Source organism: Drosophila mauritiana, chromosome 2R (assembly GCF_004382145.1).
Source record: "Drosophila mauritiana strain mau12 chromosome 2R, ASM438214v1, whole genome shotgun sequence".
Lineage (NCBI taxonomy): Eukaryota > Metazoa > Arthropoda > Insecta > Diptera > Drosophilidae > Drosophila > Drosophila mauritiana.
In genome coordinates this window covers 10809223-10825765 of record NC_046668.1, presented here as the reverse complement: position 1 = coordinate 10825765, position 16543 = coordinate 10809223, and the positions used below count along the sequence as shown (strand labels likewise).

The window sequence follows — 16543 nt, the reverse complement described above, 5'->3', positions numbered from 1 at the left end:
CAACTGAACTTTGATAAGCGAGTCGACCAAAAAGGCGACATTTTCGTTTCGGTTTAATCTTTAAGCACATAATGAATTTCTTATATATTGTTGTATTATTTGTGACTCTCATGACTACATAAACAAATTCGTACTATGTATTTATCGTAGATCCCTTTTCTCTTCAGTTTACTTTTTGGTTTTTTGAAATAACATGCTTCTTTATGCTAAAGCAGAGCGTGCTTACTAAAAATCATCTCTATACGTATAATTCTTATATCTTAAATATATTTAATAACAATTTCTAGCTACCTCAGAATTTCCGCAACCGTTGAGTTGTTTAAGATGCTTTCCAGCAGATCGCAATCAGAAACTGCGTTATTTTTTCGGAATTCCTGTTTGGAATCTAGAGACCTCTCCGCCCGACTCCGCGCATGATTTACGGGAATCTTCACCTCCTAATTCTTCTGACCGTCTTTAGCATTTGGCGCACAACAATTGAAATCTTTATAGGCTGTGCATCCAAACAATGCCTATAAATTAGTCTCATTTTCGCGTGGGCTTTCGCACACATTTCGCTGTCATTGCTTCGAGAATCATTTTTCTCCTCTCAGATTGCGATTTTGTGCGTTTTTTTATTTTGCTTTGTTTATTCGACGATTTTGCTGTTAAGATTGCTCACCCGGTTTGCTTGGCAGGGAATTGTTTAATTATCATTTGCGCTCTTTTTGGTTTAATTAGTACACTTTGTGGCAGAGCGATGTCAGCTGCTGTGAGCGAATTAATCAGATTTGCACATCTATAAATATTGGTAGCAGCTGAAGCCAGTTTAGCCACCGAATAATGGCAATGGGAATAGATGGATCGCTTTTGGTAGCACTCGGCGCATTCACATTTTAATCGGCGCCATTAAGTACCTGCGATTTATGCCATTGATTGCTGGCCATTTGTTTTGCTCAAAACGGATTAATTTACAAAACGAAATTTTGCTGTAATTTAGTTGCACAAATGGCTGACTCGCCAACTGGAGCAAAGGCCCAGAAACAATGAAACAAATTACCAATCACCAATCACAATGAGTCGTAATTAGATACGGGTTGGCTGTATAATATCGAAATTCCAAAAACCTGGTACACACGATACACCTGGGACACTCGGGACACTTGGTCCACTAAATAACCCGAGTGTTGGCGGGTTCAAAGCTCTCGAATTATTGATCAATCCTGCACGGGTGGGCAACTCAGTTCCTCTCCTTGGCGATGCTAAGTAAAATCAATTTCATTGCGGCCTTGTATGGAGATCATAAAATAAATTTGTATATAAAAGGAAAAGTCGCGTGCAAATAAATTTCCAGGCTGACAAGTGCGAAAAAGAGAAATGTGATGTTATTTCACCAGGTATTTTCAAGATGAGATCAGCGCAATGGAATTTTGATATTTTTTTGAGCAGCGGAATTCCACTTCCACAGAACTCCCTACTTTATCCATTAATGCCAGATAAATCCAGTTGGCTGGACCGCAGAATTATCGTTAAATATTTAACTGCAGGCGCCGTCTGCTGGCAACAAAGTATGTGGCTAAAATCAATTTATATATATGGCCGCGTATAGTTGCCAATTGTCAGCTGTAAGTGGTGATAATTTGCGCGCTCGCATAAATTTGCGGCTCGAAGGACGATTTGTACGAAAAGTAATGGTTTGGCAGGGGGAGTATTGTATGTATTCAAACAAGATTAATTAATTACCCGCAAAACACCAAATTACGCACCATATTGCCAGGGGCAGTCTCACCTTATTTATTTCAGATGAATAATTTAAAATACTCGAAACAAACCAGACTCTACGAGTTACAAAAAGAGAGTGAGTGGCTAAGGAGGGGGAGCATTGCTAACCTGTTGGCTTATCAACAAGTTGCAATTTTAATAGAATTTTTAATTCCACTTCGATGATCCATCGATTGTCTGGAATCGATTAAATGAGTGACCAGGGTTTCTTAACCCCATGAATCATGGAGCATCATTCACCTGAGTCACTTCCTTACCACGGTCTGAATAATCCAAATATGCGCAAGGTTCCGCAAGTTCAAGAGTTCGAATCGATAAACCTTGTTTTGGGGGCGTGGCTGCCTTTGATTTCTCACATCGCTTCAATATTCTAGAAACTCGGATCTACCGCGATGTTGTGATTACCAAAATCATCGGCTCTGACAATTGATTAATGGATATCGAATTGGATGCATTGATTGATTGACAGCCATTGTTGTTATTAATACTCATTAAAGCAAAACGGGCGTTTCATTGTTTATTATGCGGCTTAAATTTGATTTAAGCGACACTAATTACCTTTGATCCCATTGAATTTGCTGAAATGTAAACAAATTGAAACTGGTCTGGCCAATCGATCTTCGTTGAATGGAGCAGTTGAATGTCTTTTTCGGGGATCATCTCTTCTGGGTTCGGGAAGCTGATTCACAAATCGTTAAATCCACAGGTGAATGACTGCCGTGCATCGATTTAGTTCGGGTTTCTAAACAAGAGGCTAACATTTTGAAATAATAAAACGGAAATTACATTAATTCGTTGTTATGTATAAGACTAATTCAACATTTTGAATGCCTACTTCATGGGACTTCTTGAAAAGTGTTTATTTTACAAAAATGTTATCAATCAATTATTTTTAACATGGTATGGTATTTAAACACAACTTTAATAATGCCATTAGTCTCCTGCAGATGTCGCCCCCAATTTTTGAACCGGCTCCTCGCGTCGACTTGCATCTCAGAAAGGTTAAAGGCGATCCGCTGCTACTGCCAATGCAAACTAGTTGCACACTAAGTTGCTTCCAAATGGCTTGTTAGTATGCAAAGAATTCTAGACGGATGAGCTGATATCGATTCGCTAGCCACCGAATCAGCCCGCGTCGCGCCCATATTAAAGCCATCTAAACAATCTCGTCTTGGGCGTAAAGACCGCGATTTATTATCCGCACAACAATCGTCGGCGGGGACGCAAACTAAAATGGCCAGCGGGTGCATTGGGGTCGAGTCAGATGTAATCAAGTAGTCGATATGGACACACGCTTGCTGACTGCACTTTTGCTGATCGCGGCTTGCAAGGCCGAGGATCCAGATCTGGATCAGGATCAGGCGAAGATCACGTTTAAGCCGGGCCGATATGTCCCACGCCTGCACGGTGCCACGGGTTGGTATATTCCGGATGATAGTGGAAAGTACCGACACGATCCCAGGCCATATGACGGCGGCTACGGAGATCGTGGTGTTCCCTATGACTCCGATTTGAGCGGCATTTTCCGGAATGCCCAGCGCCAACTGGAGGCAAAGGTCCAGGAGGCCGGTGAAGGCCTATCCCTCGGTCCACGAGATCATCTGCGATTCATGATCGACTTTAACTTCAATGGCACCGGCTGGCAGATAATCCAGTTTCAATGGGTGCGAGATGGCGACGAATCCCATCCAGACACCAAGGAGTACAGCTACTTGACGGAGAACAAGCTATGGGACACGGATCAGGCCTATGAGTACCAGGAGCCCGACGATGGCTGCCATATGAACTGTCAGCCGGAGACGGAGGAATACCCGCTGCAAACGGAGCCTGTCCAGGAGCCGGTGGTGCAGCCAACTCAGGAGCAGGAACCTTCAAGAACGAACATAAATTCAGAGCATGATGTAAGTGGTCAAAAAAAGCTATAATTTTAGAAATGTTAAGTAATGTATTGTATTCCTTTATGTATGTATTCCTTTAGCCTGGCAAGATTCATGATACCATCAATGAGGTCCTGGAGTACATACAACAACGAATCCTGCCTACATTGCCAATCAAAGGGGAGTAAGGTGGATTTAGAAACATTCAATAAATATTGAAAATAAATAAACAGTGTAATTTTTAATCTCGATTTACTCAAATATTTTTGGATTTTCTGGAGTTTAGCTCACAGATCAAATATATGTATATTACATTTAAAAATCCATAATGACCTATTATAATGATTTATCATTTAATCTGGCATAATTAAACCAACAAGCTTCAGAAACAGGATGTTGATAAATAAAAGTAGTTGAACCTCTTGATTGAAACACCTTTATATTCCTATGGCACATCAATTTATTCAATTTAAACTTTATTTATAAAATCCAGATTTATTTCTTCGTCTTGGCATTTGCTTCCAAAAAGGCGAGTAACTTTTCCACATAGGGCGGTGGTGGTGGCGCCGTGGGCAGGTGGGCGGCACTTGGCACAAAGCCATTGTCATCCGCCACATAGTCCACGCGGTAGAGGATGCCATCGGGCCCAGTGTACTCGTAGAATCCCTTGGAGCGTAGACCCTCCTCTTCGGTCAGCTTTTCAATGCGTCCACTTTCCTCGCCCAAGATGCCGTTCTCCGTTTCCCAACTAAAAGGAATGGTTTTGAAATGCGTCACATTGAAAGTTACACAATACCCACAGATAGTGATAGCCATCCACCTCCACATCGTCTTCCTGGCGGATGATGGCCCAACCGTTGCCTCCCTCGCCGGTGCCACGTCCCTTGGGAAGATTGGCAGTTGGATCGGCAATAGCCGGCGGCGGTGCAGTGGTGGGTCTTGGTTGAGGCCTGGCTGAGGTTCTCGGCACTACAACTGCCGCTCCACCACCACCTGCCCCGGATCCACCACCACCACCGACACCTCCGCCGCCACCGCCTCCACCACCCCTGTTCTTGTCCCCCACATAGCGCCCTGCATCGCCGGAGTAATCCCCACCAGGTCGATCGTCGTGCTTGTACTTGTTGTCCATGTGCACGTAGCGTCCATCGTTGCCGCCCGAGTATCGTCCATCGCCTCCGCCACGATAGCGTCCATCGTTACCGCCGCGGTAGCTCCCATCTCCGGCACTCGCTCTTGTGGGCGGAGGACGATACCGACCATCGTTTTGGGCCAGAACGGCAGCCACGAGGGCTAAAAGTAAAACTATCTGCATTGGAATGCATATTGAACTTTGAGGTATCTAAGATAAGGTTAGTCCAACTCACCGCTACGCGCAGCCACATCGTCGAAGATAAGCAATGAAAAGATCTAGCCGTCGGCCCCCAGCTTTATATCTTTCGGATGCACCCCCATACGCCCACATCTCTAAGCAGCATCCAGCATCCACTCCATTGCATTGCTGTGTCTAATTGCAACTGATCCGACCGGTGACTTGATCAATTAAGCGTCTTGGTTTACGAGGCGATTAATTCATAATTTGTTGGAAGGCTGCTTTCCGATCTGATGGCTCAGCGATAGAAGCGATTCAATGGAGATATATTGCAGCGTTCTCCGCCTGGAACAGCCGGCTGTTGAAACTTCTTGGAGGTACTACCACGATATTCGGACGTTGTCCACTCTTCAAAAGATTATGCAATTCCAAGCCGCTTCAACTTCATTTATGCCAAATGCCTGAAACTAGGCAACATAATATTGAGGGCCCTGTAATGATCATTAGAGCTGAGTAAATGGATAAATGGATTATTTTCATTAGTTGAAGAAAAGATTATATATTAAGTCTACTATGAGTTTAATGATATCCATTTAATATAATATTAATCACAAGCATGATTAGATTGGCCAATATTATACATCGAATATGAAAATCTACGGAAATGTTATGTATTTCATTTATTTCTTTAACTTTCTTCAGGTAATTTGGTGAGTTGAACTTAAGACTTTGCAAATCTTATCTAGAAAAATCAGGCTGTTTTACTGTCCCCCCTCATTAATGAACAAGTATGAAGAAGGTTTTCCCGAACACATGCGCCCAGCCCATAAAATCAGAATATTCAGTACATATTTTGATTCACAGTGGTAAGGTCAAGGAATTGGACCCAAGTGAGTTAAATCTTATCTAAATAAGGGCAATTTCCAATACTTTTACAACCGCTTAAGAAATCGATTCAAACGCGAAAGTAAATTGGAAATCAATACATTAGTTTAGATCGCAAGACGTCATAGTTTGATTGCATATCTGCCACTTGATTAAGTCTACTAAAGCCAGTATTAAATTCCACAGCTAAATCATTTGCTAATCATTGAAAATCCACTATGCATTTGTTGTTGTATGGCCAGTTTTATTGTTCATTCGCACACGTTTTGTAATTGAGTAGAACCAGGTAATTCGATTGTAGAAGTCGAGGTGGATACCTAACCACGTCGGTTGTTGAACCCACCGGGCTGCTCTTGCGGCGGCGGCGGAGCGGTGGCCAAGTAGGCCAATGCCTTCTGGATCGCAGGCGGGATGGGTGGCGGCGTGGGCAGGTGGTCGCCCTGCGGCTGGAAGCCATTCTCGTCCGCCAGATAGGTTATCCGAATCGGAATGCCCTCGGGTGAGGTGTACGAGAAGGAACCCTGCGCAACCTTTGGAGCGGTAAAAGGGCAAATGCAAGTTAGTGGCAGTTCGTTTGGCCAACTGGTAGCCGGAAAATGCCAGCCACGACTGTGAATGGAGTTCCCCTACACCCACCTGGCCGGCATTATCGGTGCCTGGATTCTTGAGGTAGCCCTCCTCCTCGGCGTTGATCCCATTGCCCGTCTCGTAGAGATACTTGTAGGAGCCGTCGAAGTTGACCTCCTGCTCCTGTCTGATGATGGGAATGGGTTCTCCCGGCGCCTGTCCTCTCACTTGGGGTCTGGCCTGGGCCAAGCTGAGCAGCAGGGCTGCTATGAAGATCAGCTGAAAGCACGCGGATGCGATATCAGCATGGAGTATCCTAAAGTTTATCTCTTCCACCTTACTGTGTATTGCATGTTAAACCGAACTGTATCCTGTGATCCTGGGTCCTGGGTCTGGGTCTGCTCCGACTCCGTCTCGATCCGTTACTGTGGCCAACAGAGGCGACTCTTTGCATATTTATACCAAATCGCTTGAACTTTTGCACACAGACACTATTGCAGCTGGAGATTAACGAGTGAACGCCTAGCATTTTGAAGACCCGCCGATCGGAAGCCTCTTTTAGGTGGCTCTTGTCGGAGGCCAATACCATCTCCCATGGAGCGCAAATGAACCGAACCGGACCGGGCCGAATCGAATCGAATCCACCCACAAGTGCACGACCCATCCGATTTGCTGCAATTTGTCGAATGAGTTGTCTACATGACAGCCACAGTGGGGACTCTACTTAACCATTAGAACAAACAAAAATATAGTTAAATAATAGTCACAGCATTAAGTTGTTATGCTGGAAGTTATCATCAGCAATGTTGCATCGTCAATAGCTTGCTGACCTAATACTATAAACTATCCTCGCTAGCCATCGCCCACTGTGCACCTGTATTGCGAGGGGCGTTGGAGGCATTATGATCATCTCGGATCGTGTTGAACATGACCAGCTTGGCATTCATAACTCTTCCTCGGCAGCGTGAGAGGAATAGGGACAGACTGATGCATTCCTACATCAATTTGTCAGCGCAGTCATTAGACATTTGAGTCAACCGCTTGATGATCATCATTGGCGGGATTATGACTGCCACCTGACCATGATCATGTCTGGCTGGCCAACTGACTTACTCGCCAGCTAACTGAATGTGGCAAGTGCCGCTTGACCTTTGCGGCAGCCGGGCAGATGTTTCTTGAACAGGTCCGGCTAAAAGGCGGTAATGACTGGGCCGGGGCGTTCCGTTGCCAGTTGAGCAAATGTCAGTTACCGCCGAAGTGGAGGTGGAGATGGAAGTGGAAGTGAAGCCCCAAATGTCCCACCGCCCAATGCTACGTGAGATGGTTTACTTCGATTGCGGTATTGTGTGAAAGCAAGAGACGGCGCTTGTTTGTTTTTCGGTATTTGGTGTTTTTATTTGGCTATTCAGGTGATGAGGATCGTGTCAAGTGGCAGCATCGTGGATCGGATGGGCGGCTCTATCCGGACTTCTTGTTGAACAGCAGGGACAGGAGCTGCTGCTTGATGGGCTTGGTGGTTGTGGTGTCCGAGGTGTAGGTGTAGGAGGGGTAGGACGGGGTGGTTGTATAGGTGTACGTCGTCGTCGTGGGCGAAGAAGGCGTTGTGGGAGTGCTGGTTGGGGGTGTAGTTGGGGTAGATGCCATTGCGATGGCCAGGACAGCGGAGAAGCAGACGAGGACAGCGAAGAACTTCATGTTGATTGGATTTGTTGGGCTTTTGGGATTGCTGGCTGGCTGTTGCTTATCGACGGAAGAGCTGCTGAACTCTGAGTGTGTCTTTCGCTGGTCCAGGCCACACTATTTATACCCACATTTTGACTGTAGCCGTCGCAGTATGCCCTGCAATGTTTGCACAAATGGTTCCTTAACCGTTTGCTACATTGCTTGCTCTTCCCCCACCAATGTTGACCGAGCAACTCATTGTGAAATGCATCCAATGTTTGATCCCCTTCCATTTTCCGAAAAATAAAAGTTTTTCGGGTTGGGAGTGTCAATGACTTGGTATTCTTATTAGCTTATTCTTATTACTATCCTAGAATATATGCCGTTCGTAGCTACTGGGCCACTCCATCGAGAAGGCAAAGTCCGGAAGTGTGGCCAGGAACGCCTGGCTCAGCGCATCCCGCTTGTCATGTGGACTGACATAGTGCCCAGAGACGCCCATCTCGAAGACCGGTTCATCGAAGTTGCCATCGTCCTTCTAAGAATCAATTAGTTAGTATGGTTATCAGAACAACCCATTAAATACGCACAGAAAGCTCCACGAAGAATTCGATGGGAGTGTTATCAATGCCGTAGGTTAACATGACCTCCAGAGGAGGCCTGTAAGTGGCCGGATTATCCAGCATTGCGGGGGCAAACGTCCATCGGAGTAGTTTTACACCATCCAGTGGCTTGAAGAATAGACCCATATTCGGCGGACCAGTCAGCCGAAACTCATAGCGCACCTGATAGCCACCGGACAGAACTGTCTTGCTAAGGAACTCCAAGACCGTTGGATACGGCAGTTCTACGGGCTCCTCTCGAGCAAGCCAAAGTGCATGCTTCCGGGCACTACAATATCGGTAGCAGGGAATACCGCACATCAGCTCGGAGTCGCAATCCTCGCCCAGGCGTACCAGGTTGGTCAGGTTCATGTGATCGCGGAGAGGTGCCTCTTTGTTTCGATCCCCCAGATGGAAGTAGTAGCCAGAATCCTCGAGGCTAACAGAGCCATTGTACTCGAAAAATTTGCGATGCACTTGCTGTTCCGACAAAGAATCGAACTTAGACATCTTTCTAATGATGCTCATTAGTGTTCCACTTACCATGAAGTCGGCACGCATGACATTCGTTTTGGGCCGGTACGGGAATCCAACATCCGAGACGGTAATCATGCAGAAAATGAACATGACCAGTGCCAGACCACCCAGCATGCAGTTCGGTCTCCGAAATACATTGATTAGGGGAGCCTAAGTAATAACTGATTAATAGTAAGTAGTAAATAGATGTGTATAACTATCTTACAGCAAAGGATAACGCCAGAACTGTGCCAAAACCACAAAGGGCGCCGATTAGTATATCCGGATTGGTGGAGACCCCAAAGCGACCAGTCATCGGAATGAGAATAAGTATGAACATGTGGAACAAGTAGGCGTGGTAAATGAAGGGTATAATCTGGAAAACTATCAGCACCAGGGACCACAGATAGCCTAAAGTAATGGCATAAAAGATTAGAAGTTTCCCGACATATAAACCTATAACATATAAAGCTAACTTACCGCGACAATGGAGACGTGTCAATAGGTTAATGATTAGTGCAGCAACGTAGAAAGTAAGAGAGATCAGGAATAGATAGGCACTACGGTATTTAAGCGCCGTTGCACCCAAACACAAGATGGCCAAAAGGACACAGTTCGCGTGACCCACAATATGCAAGTAGTAAGTATGGGGGATCTTCTTCTGCAGAGGATAGCTTAGTATAACAAAATAATTAAATAATTAATTAATTACTATACTTACACACTTCTTATGCGTCAAGTAGAGGGTCATTGGCAGCACAAGACCAATAACCGATGGACAAATGTAGAGGCCAATGACCAGCCAGCTGTTGCTAAAATAGGTCAACGTTCTATTTCCCCAATCATAGAAGGTGGCCATCAGCAGGGGGAAGGCCATGGCAAGGAACACACCAGCAAGGGCTAGCAGGAATAGAAGTCCAAAGACGCCGGCATAGGTGCCCATACTCTGGCCAGTAACCCGGGACATTCGCCATAACGAGAGGCAGACCAGCAAAATGGCACCGAACGAGAAGGAGAGATTCAGGGCAAAACTAGTCGACTCCTGGTAATGGACAAAGAACAGTCCAATAAAGTCGAAGAATACTGCATGTCCAGCCGCGTGTGCCTGTTGAATGATTGCTATGAAAAATGGACGAAAGCCACTCGAAAGAGGAAGCCCACCTCTGTGTCGTACATTTCCTCGGCACTCGAAATACTCCATACCAGGGCCAGTAAATTGTCGCCGGAATTCTGCAGGGAATCGAGACTTATCACCGCGTATCGATCGAATTTCGTGTGATAGACGAATCCATTGTACACACCGGCCATGTCCAAGCCTGGAAGAGAAGAGTTCTTGAGTAAGGTGTTTGAAAAGTTTATTCTCCCCCTAGATACCCACCTGGCACAACTCCAAAGTCCCGAAAGATCCGGAAATCGGTATCCGATGGTATGATACCAGCCTCGAACATCTCCTCGGCCGTTGTGGTGGCGAACGGGTGCGGGGCACTGTTTCTGTAATGCTATGATAAGGCGGAAGATTAGATTAATTGATCAGCAGCCAGACGGGTGATATAGCAGCCCCCATATCGGAAATGCGATCAGAGCATTCCCAAATATATGAATCACCAATGGCGTTGCCGACTTTCGGGGGTTTTTAGCTGCACAAACATAGAAACTTACCTCCATCAGCCAGGGATGATTGGGACCGCCCTGGAAGAGCAGATCACGCCCACCAGCACCAGCGGAATCCAAGTTCAGCAGAGCCCTGTTTGGATAGCGAAAAGTGGATTCGAGATTCCGGAGATCTCAGCCTGAGGCTCAAACTCACTTGCAGTTAGCAGCCCATCTGTGCTGCGTGATGAACCCATGTGATCCCTGCATTGGCTGCTCTTCGGCACCATTGAAAAGGAATATAATCGGATGCAGGAAGGGATTCCCTGAAACGGCGACCAGACGCAGTACCTCCAGCATGACCACAACCATGGCAGCGTCATCTCCGGCGCCTGTGGACAATAATTTTTGAAGGCCTATCCGAAATGCAGTCCACTATTATACTCACCAGGTGAACCCGGCTTGGTATCGTAGTGACTATTGACCAAAAGGTAGGAGGTGCTATTGGAGCTCTTGGTACTCAGTCTTACGATCACATTCTGCACACCCTGATAGTGATTCGTTAGGCCTTTGATCAGGTAGGACCCGGATGCCCGTTGCACCTCCACCTCCATTTCATAGACATCGTCTCGCAGAACCTGGCGCACTTTTTCGATTTCAGCGAGCAGCAAATTCACAACGGTGACTTCATTATCAACATCACCCACCACACGGGGTCCCAATCGACTAATTTTCAACAGTATTTCCTGAGCTCTCTCGGCTACGAATTGTCCCGGCTTATCCGCCTCCTCGGAGATCTTGATTCCGGTGGGCAAGGCCTGGAAAAGTGGGTAGATGACGGCGAAGAAGAGCCCCACCCAGAACAGTAGGTAGGTGGGTGCAAAGTACCAGGAATACTGCTTGCAACGGATCTTGTCCTCGTCCACCTCGATTATCAGGTTCTCAGATCCCGAAAGGGACGGCTGTTGTAAGTGGGGAATCTTATAAATGGCTTATTCTAAGCTGGTAAATCAGTCTTAAATCACACACCTTGCCATCCCTAGTGGCTCCCATTTTTTTTTACTTTTGAAGAGATTCGAGAACCGTCCAAGCAAGAGCACCTTCCACGACTCCCGACGCACGACTAACTCGCCGGACATCTCCATCCGCAATTTAAAGTTGCGCCCCGGGTTTATGGTGTGATATGGTTGATATCTTCAGCATAGTATAAAGATATTCGATATTTATGGCGTAATGGCGCGTGTTATTCACGCTTTCGTATCAGCATGCGTACATAGCGAACACAACTTTCGTCTATACCATCGATAAATTGGAAACCCAGCGAAACTTGTGAGGCCCTCGAGGGGCCAACGACGTGATTACCCAAAGCAAACCCAACCAAACCAAACCAATCCGAAAATCATAACCGCTGACTTTGCCCCATATTGTAATCGCACTTGTTGACTATTGCGGATTTATGCATTTATTGTGTCGCATCTGGTTGGCAGTGGAAAAAGCTAGGGCTGCAATTTCCGCTCCTTTCAGTCAGTTAAGAAGGTTTATGGAACCCACATGAATACAATACCTTAGTTGGCCCAAAAAGCCGTCTTATTGAAAATTAAGGACTTCTGTGGTAAGCATCAAAATATTTGGTATAATATCGAGTCTCGAAAGGTAGCGAAATGTGTTTACTCATGTCAATATCATAAATGTGATTTGGTCAAATTTCGCCTTTCGTTGAAACTAGGTAGTTAGTAACAGCTATTATTTTTATCGTAACCAATTTTATAACGTTAATTGGCTATACAAAGACCTGAGATAAATATTCCATAACTTTCCTAAGTAAATAAAATAACTTTTCAGAAATGAGCCACATACTTTCATTATTGATTTTATTTTACAAATCTTAATACTATGTAAGTTGGTCTATCTCAGAATATGTATCTTTCATAGGAACTTGGCCACTCCATGGGATGGGCAAAATCCGGCAGATCTTCAATGAATTTTCGGGTCGTCGCATCGCGTTTACTTAGATGACTCATATAGTGTCCAGAGATACCCAGCTCCACCACTGGCCCGTCAAAGTTGCCGTCGTCCTTCTGCAAGTACAAATATATAATATATTTGTGTATTAATTAAAACTAATTATATTGCTACTAACTGTCATTTCGAAAAAGAATTCAACAGGCGAATTGTCGCTGCCATAGCCGAAGAATATGTGATATGGCGGCTTGTAGACCGATGGATTGTCCAGCATTCCCTTTAGAAACGACCAGCTGAGCATCCTTACTCCATCCCGAGGCTGTACAAAGAAACTCATCCTCGGCGGCCCCGATGACACTTCAAAGTAGTATCGAGCCCTCGGAGCAGACTCAGTTCCCAATACAGTCTTGTTCAGGAACTGCAAAACCGGAGTACCAGGCAAATCGACGGGCTCATCCCTAGGTAACCAACGGGCGTCCTTTACGGCGGAGCACCAACGGTGGTTAAAGCACGGCAAGCCGCAATACATCTCGGTTTCGCAGTAGTCATCAACGCGAGTAATTCCAGTGAGATTGATCTTGTCCAGCAGAGGATTCTCAAAGCGCCTGTCCTGCAAGTCGAAGTAGTAACCACTGTCCTCCAGGCTAATGGAACCGTCGAACTCGTAAAACTTGCGATGTACCTCCTAGAAACGCAGGAAAGCTCAAATATCACAAGAAGACCTTTGATCTCCTCCTACATTTGACTTACCAAAAAGTGGAGACGCATCACGTTTGTTGTGGGGCGATATGGAAAGCCCACATCCGAAACAGAAATCATGCAGAAAATGAACATAACCAATGTCAATCCTCCAACCATGGCCTTTGGTCGCCGGAAAAGATTCAGCAGTGGAGCCTAAAACGATGTATTTGTCAGCACTTAATGTTCTCTCACAGGAATGGCAGATCCCTACCAGAAACACCATTGCCAGAATAGATCCCAGTGCGCACTCCAAGGAGATCAACAAATCGGGATTAGCATCCATGCCCTTGCGACTCGTCATCGGAATGGTGATAACCAGAAGAGCATGGAACAGGTAGGTGAAGTACAGATAGGGAAGTATCTGGCAAACACAGAGCACCAGAGCCCAAAGATAGCCTAAATGAGACGAACGTGTGTCATTAAAGCGCTTTATCTCATTCCGTTCTTACCTTGATCATGAAGTCGAGTAGCCAGGTTGATGATCAAAGCTCCCAAGTAGAAGAATACACACATCATAAAGAGATACGCAGTGCGAATACCTACGATGGTTAGTAGAATGCACAGTACTGCCATGAAAACACAGTAGGCATGTCCCACGATCTGCAGGTGATAGGTGTGCGGTATCTTCTCCTGAGAAAAAAGGGAAAGTATTCATCTGTGAGCTGGGAAAGAAAGATCTGGGTCACTTACGCTGGGTCTCAAGGACAAGTAGAGGGTCGCAGGCAGGACAAGTCCAATAATAGAGGGGCAGATGAAGAGACCAATGACCAGCCAGCTGTTGCTGAAGTACGTCATCGTGCGATCGCCGGCATCGTAGAACACAGACATCAGCAATGGGAAGCCGAGGGCCAGCAAGAAACCCAGAATGGCGAGGAGGAACTGCATCCCAAAGGCGCGAGCGTAGGTGCCCAATCTCCGATCCGTGACCCTGGCCATGCGCCACAAGGAAAGGCATATAACCAGAATGGCGCCCAGCGAGAACGAGATATTAAGAGCTGTGCCAGTTGACTCCGTATAGTAAACGAAGAAAAGACCCAGATAGTCGAAGAACACAGAGTGACCCTCGGAATGAGCCTATTGAAAGGTAATTAGATGTATAAGGTATCAAGATCCCCAAATAGCAACCATTTCCTACCTCTGTATCGTACATTTCCTCCGCATTGGATATACTGCGGACCAAAGAAAGCACATTATCGCCAGTGTTTTGTAGAGCACCTCGGGAAATAACCTTGTAGCGATCGAACTTGGTGTGATATACGAAACCATTGTAGCAACCAGCCATGTCCAGACCTGGATCGAAATATATAGATCGATATGTGGAAACTGGTACAATACACCTAGCTATATGAGTCACCCACCTGGCACTGGGCCAAAGTCACGGAAGATACGGAAATCTGTGTCGGACGGTATCAGATCCGCCTGGAAGATTTCCTCGGCCATTGTCGTGGCAAAGGGATGCTTGGCACTCTTTTTGTATTGCTAATGTGAAATAGAAAACGATTTTTATTGGATATCGGATCGTAAATGGCGATAAGATAGGCGCGCCTGTAAATGCGCTTTCATAGCTTTATGGCTCGGTCATTAAGATAAAATTCAAGTGGAATGCGCGATTTAGACTTGCCTTCATTAGCCAGGGATGGTTGGGACCCCCCTGGAAGAGAATTTCACGGCCACCAGCTCCGGCCGAATCCAGGTTGACTAACGCCCTGATTTGGAATTGCCACATTATCAGTTGCCATGGAAGTTGTAATAGTTCACTCACTTGCAGTTCGCCGACCATCGATGGTTGGATATGAACGAGTGTGAACCATGGAAGGGCTGCTCCTCAGCGCCATTGAACAGGAATACTATTGGGTGCAGAAAGGGCTCCTCGGACGTGGCCATTAAGCGGAGTGTCTCCAGCATGGTCACAACCATCAACTCAGCATCACCAGTTCCTACAGAGTACATAACAATGAATCCCTAGCTTGATAGATAACTTGGATTACCTACCCACACTGCTGGGCTTGGAGTCGTAATGACTGTTGACCAATAGGTAGGAGGTGCTGTTGGAACTCTTGGAACTGAGTTTCACCACCACATTTTGAATGCCCTGGTACATGTTAATCATTTGCCAATGGAGAAAAGAACCACTGGAGCGCTGTACATCCACCTCCATATAATACAAATCATTCCTCATCTCCTCCCGCACTTTTGATATCTCGCCAAGCAAAAACTGAACCATTTCCACCTCCGTCACGTAATCCCCCGCTATCTTGGGGCCCATAAGATCCAGCCGGATCAGTATGCTCTCCGCCCGCTGAGCCACAAAGGTGCCCGGTAAGTTGGCCTCCTCCTCTATCTTGACTCCAGTGGGCAGGTGGTTAAACAGTGGATAGCACACTGCGAAGAATAGTCCGACCCAGAAGAGCAAGTATGCTGGTGAGTAGTACCATTCCAGTTGCTCAGAGAATCTGGACTTTTGCTTCAATTCGATCAACGTAACATTGCTGCAGCCCTCTTCAGGATCTATCCCTCCGGTAACCAATTGCAGGGTATTTTTTTTGTTCTCAGTGTACGATGTTTCCGAGTGCTCCGAAAGCTTATCCTCTTCAAAACCTCCATTGTGCTTCTCCATATCGCCGGCGTACTGCGTTTATCAGCATCAAATCACAACGAGGAACCGCACGCGACTGAGCAAAAAACTCTCCGTGCTTATCAAATTTAAACCTTTTCATGGCTGCTTGCGGATTGATATCCAACTTGCAGCCCACAAGTCCCAGTATATTTATGATACCCATTACAATCAATTTTATAATCTTCCTGGAGTCAAAGTCTTCTGCAATCTTCATAAAGTGATTTAGTTTTATACCGCGGCATCTGAATAGTGCTGCCTAGAGATGTGCATCAAGAATATGGATTCGTATTAACATAAATGTCAAATTACTTTCTTTTTCATCATAGGAAAACATTATCGCATAGAAATTAAAATCCAAAATTTAAAGCTTTTCAATTAGCTAATTAGGGATACTTTTTATGGTTTAATGGTTGAATCTGAACACATTTTTACAAGCTACGAAATGCGCTAT

The 16543-nt window shown here is 45.7% G+C and overlaps 6 protein-coding genes across 7 annotated transcripts; 1 reads left to right on the top strand and 5 right to left on the bottom strand.

Annotated features, from left to right (window-relative positions):
* Positions 1-2703: 2703 nt before the first annotated feature.
* Positions 2704-3834, top strand: LOC117136862. The gene is made up of 2 exons (XM_033297961.1): positions 2704-3662; positions 3740-3834. Exons 1-2 carry the CDS (start codon positions 3045-3047, stop codon positions 3824-3826), a joined length of 705 nt encoding a protein of 234 aa, XP_033153852.1. The 5' UTR covers positions 2704-3044; the 3' UTR covers positions 3827-3834.
* Positions 3835-4088: 254 nt separating this feature from the next.
* LOC117136860 (larval cuticle protein LCP-30) lies at positions 4089-5053 on the bottom strand. The gene is made up of 3 exons (XM_033297959.1): positions 5006-5053; positions 4439-4947; positions 4089-4386 (listed from the first exon to the last, which is right to left on the bottom strand). The coding sequence occupies exons 1-3, from the start codon at positions 5021-5023 to the stop codon at positions 4134-4136; spliced, it is 780 nt and encodes a 259-aa protein (XP_033153850.1). The 5' UTR covers positions 5024-5053; the 3' UTR covers positions 4089-4133.
* A 1051-nt stretch (positions 5054-6104) lies between these two features.
* Positions 6105-6813, bottom strand: LOC117137798 (endocuticle structural glycoprotein ABD-4). The gene is made up of 3 exons (XM_033299470.1): positions 6744-6813; positions 6472-6681; positions 6105-6365 (listed from the first exon to the last, which is right to left on the bottom strand). The coding sequence occupies exons 1-3, from the start codon at positions 6753-6755 to the stop codon at positions 6153-6155; spliced, it is 435 nt and encodes a 144-aa protein (XP_033155361.1). The 5' UTR covers positions 6756-6813; the 3' UTR covers positions 6105-6152.
* A 979-nt stretch (positions 6814-7792) lies between these two features.
* On the bottom strand, positions 7793-8158 carry LOC117137799 (intestinal mucin-like protein). Its single transcript, XM_033299471.1, has one exon. It carries the CDS (start codon positions 8095-8097, stop codon positions 7861-7863), a length of 237 nt encoding a protein of 78 aa, XP_033155362.1. The 5' UTR covers positions 8098-8158; the 3' UTR covers positions 7793-7860.
* Positions 8159-8405: 247 nt separating this feature from the next.
* On the bottom strand, positions 8406-11887 carry LOC117137796 (endoplasmic reticulum metallopeptidase 1). Of its 2 annotated transcripts, none has more exons than XM_033299469.1 (12): positions 11802-11887; positions 11221-11734; positions 10990-11164; positions 10842-10926; positions 10561-10681; positions 10344-10498; positions 9904-10287; positions 9663-9843; positions 9409-9593; positions 9210-9353; positions 8655-9146; positions 8406-8602 (listed from the first exon to the last, which is right to left on the bottom strand). In XM_033299469.1, exons 1-12 carry the CDS (start codon positions 11823-11825, stop codon positions 8435-8437), a joined length of 2628 nt encoding a protein of 875 aa, XP_033155360.1. In that variant the 5' UTR covers positions 11826-11887; the 3' UTR covers positions 8406-8434. The 2 variants fall into 2 exon arrangements, with proteins under 2 accessions (XP_033155360.1, XP_033155359.1); XM_033299468.1 differs by having other exon boundaries at positions 11221-11752; positions 11802-11855.
* Positions 11888-12675: 788 nt separating this feature from the next.
* LOC117137795 (endoplasmic reticulum metallopeptidase 1) lies at positions 12676-16118 on the bottom strand. The gene is made up of 11 exons (XM_033299467.1): positions 15468-16118; positions 15238-15412; positions 15097-15181; positions 14834-14954; positions 14611-14765; positions 14166-14549; positions 13925-14105; positions 13687-13871; positions 13485-13628; positions 12913-13419; positions 12676-12850 (listed from the first exon to the last, which is right to left on the bottom strand). Exons 1-11 carry the CDS (start codon positions 16090-16092, stop codon positions 12683-12685), a joined length of 2730 nt encoding a protein of 909 aa, XP_033155358.1. The 5' UTR covers positions 16093-16118; the 3' UTR covers positions 12676-12682.
* Between the last annotated feature and the right edge of the window lie 425 nt (positions 16119-16543).

Coding starts and splice junctions, on each gene's coding strand:
- LOC117137795 (XM_033299467.1), bottom strand. CDS start 16,092: ATGGAGAAGCACAATGGAGGTTTTGAAGAGGATAAGCTTTCGGAGCAC. Junction 14,955..15,096: donor ACCATCCCTGGCTAATGAAG/GCAAGTCTAAAT, acceptor ATTTCACATTAG/CAATACAAAAAGAGTGCCAA. Junction 14,106..14,165: donor ACTTGTCCTTGAGACCCAGC/GTAAGTGACCCA, acceptor CTTTTTTCTCAG/GAGAAGATACCGCACACCTA.
- LOC117137798 (XM_033299470.1), bottom strand. Junction 6,366..6,471: donor GCACCGATAATGCCGGCCAG/GTGGGTGTAGGG, acceptor ACCGCTCCAAAG/GTTGCGCAGGGTTCCTTCTC.
- LOC117137799 (XM_033299471.1), bottom strand. CDS start 8,097: ATGAAGTTCTTCGCTGTCCTCGTCTGCTTCTCCGCTGTCCTGGCCATC.
- LOC117137796 (XM_033299468.1), bottom strand. CDS start 11,825: ATGGGAGCCACTAGGGATGGCAAG. Junction 11,165..11,220: donor TACCAAGCCGGGTTCACCTG/GTGAGTATAATA, acceptor TATTGTCCACAG/GCGCCGGAGATGACGCTGCC. Junction 10,927..10,989: donor AGATGGGCTGCTAACTGCAA/GTGAGTTTGAGC, acceptor CTATCCAAACAG/GGCTCTGCTGAACTTGGATT.
- LOC117136860 (XM_033297959.1), bottom strand. Junction 4,387..4,438: donor GTGGATGGCTATCACTATCT/GTGGGTATTGTG, acceptor CATTCCTTTTAG/TTGGGAAACGGAGAACGGCA.
- LOC117136862 (XM_033297961.1), top strand. CDS start 3,045: ATGGACACACGCTTGCTGACTGCACTTTTGCTGATCGCGGCTTGCAAG. Junction 3,663..3,739: donor ACATAAATTCAGAGCATGAT/GTAAGTGGTCAA, acceptor GTATTCCTTTAG/CCTGGCAAGATTCATGATAC.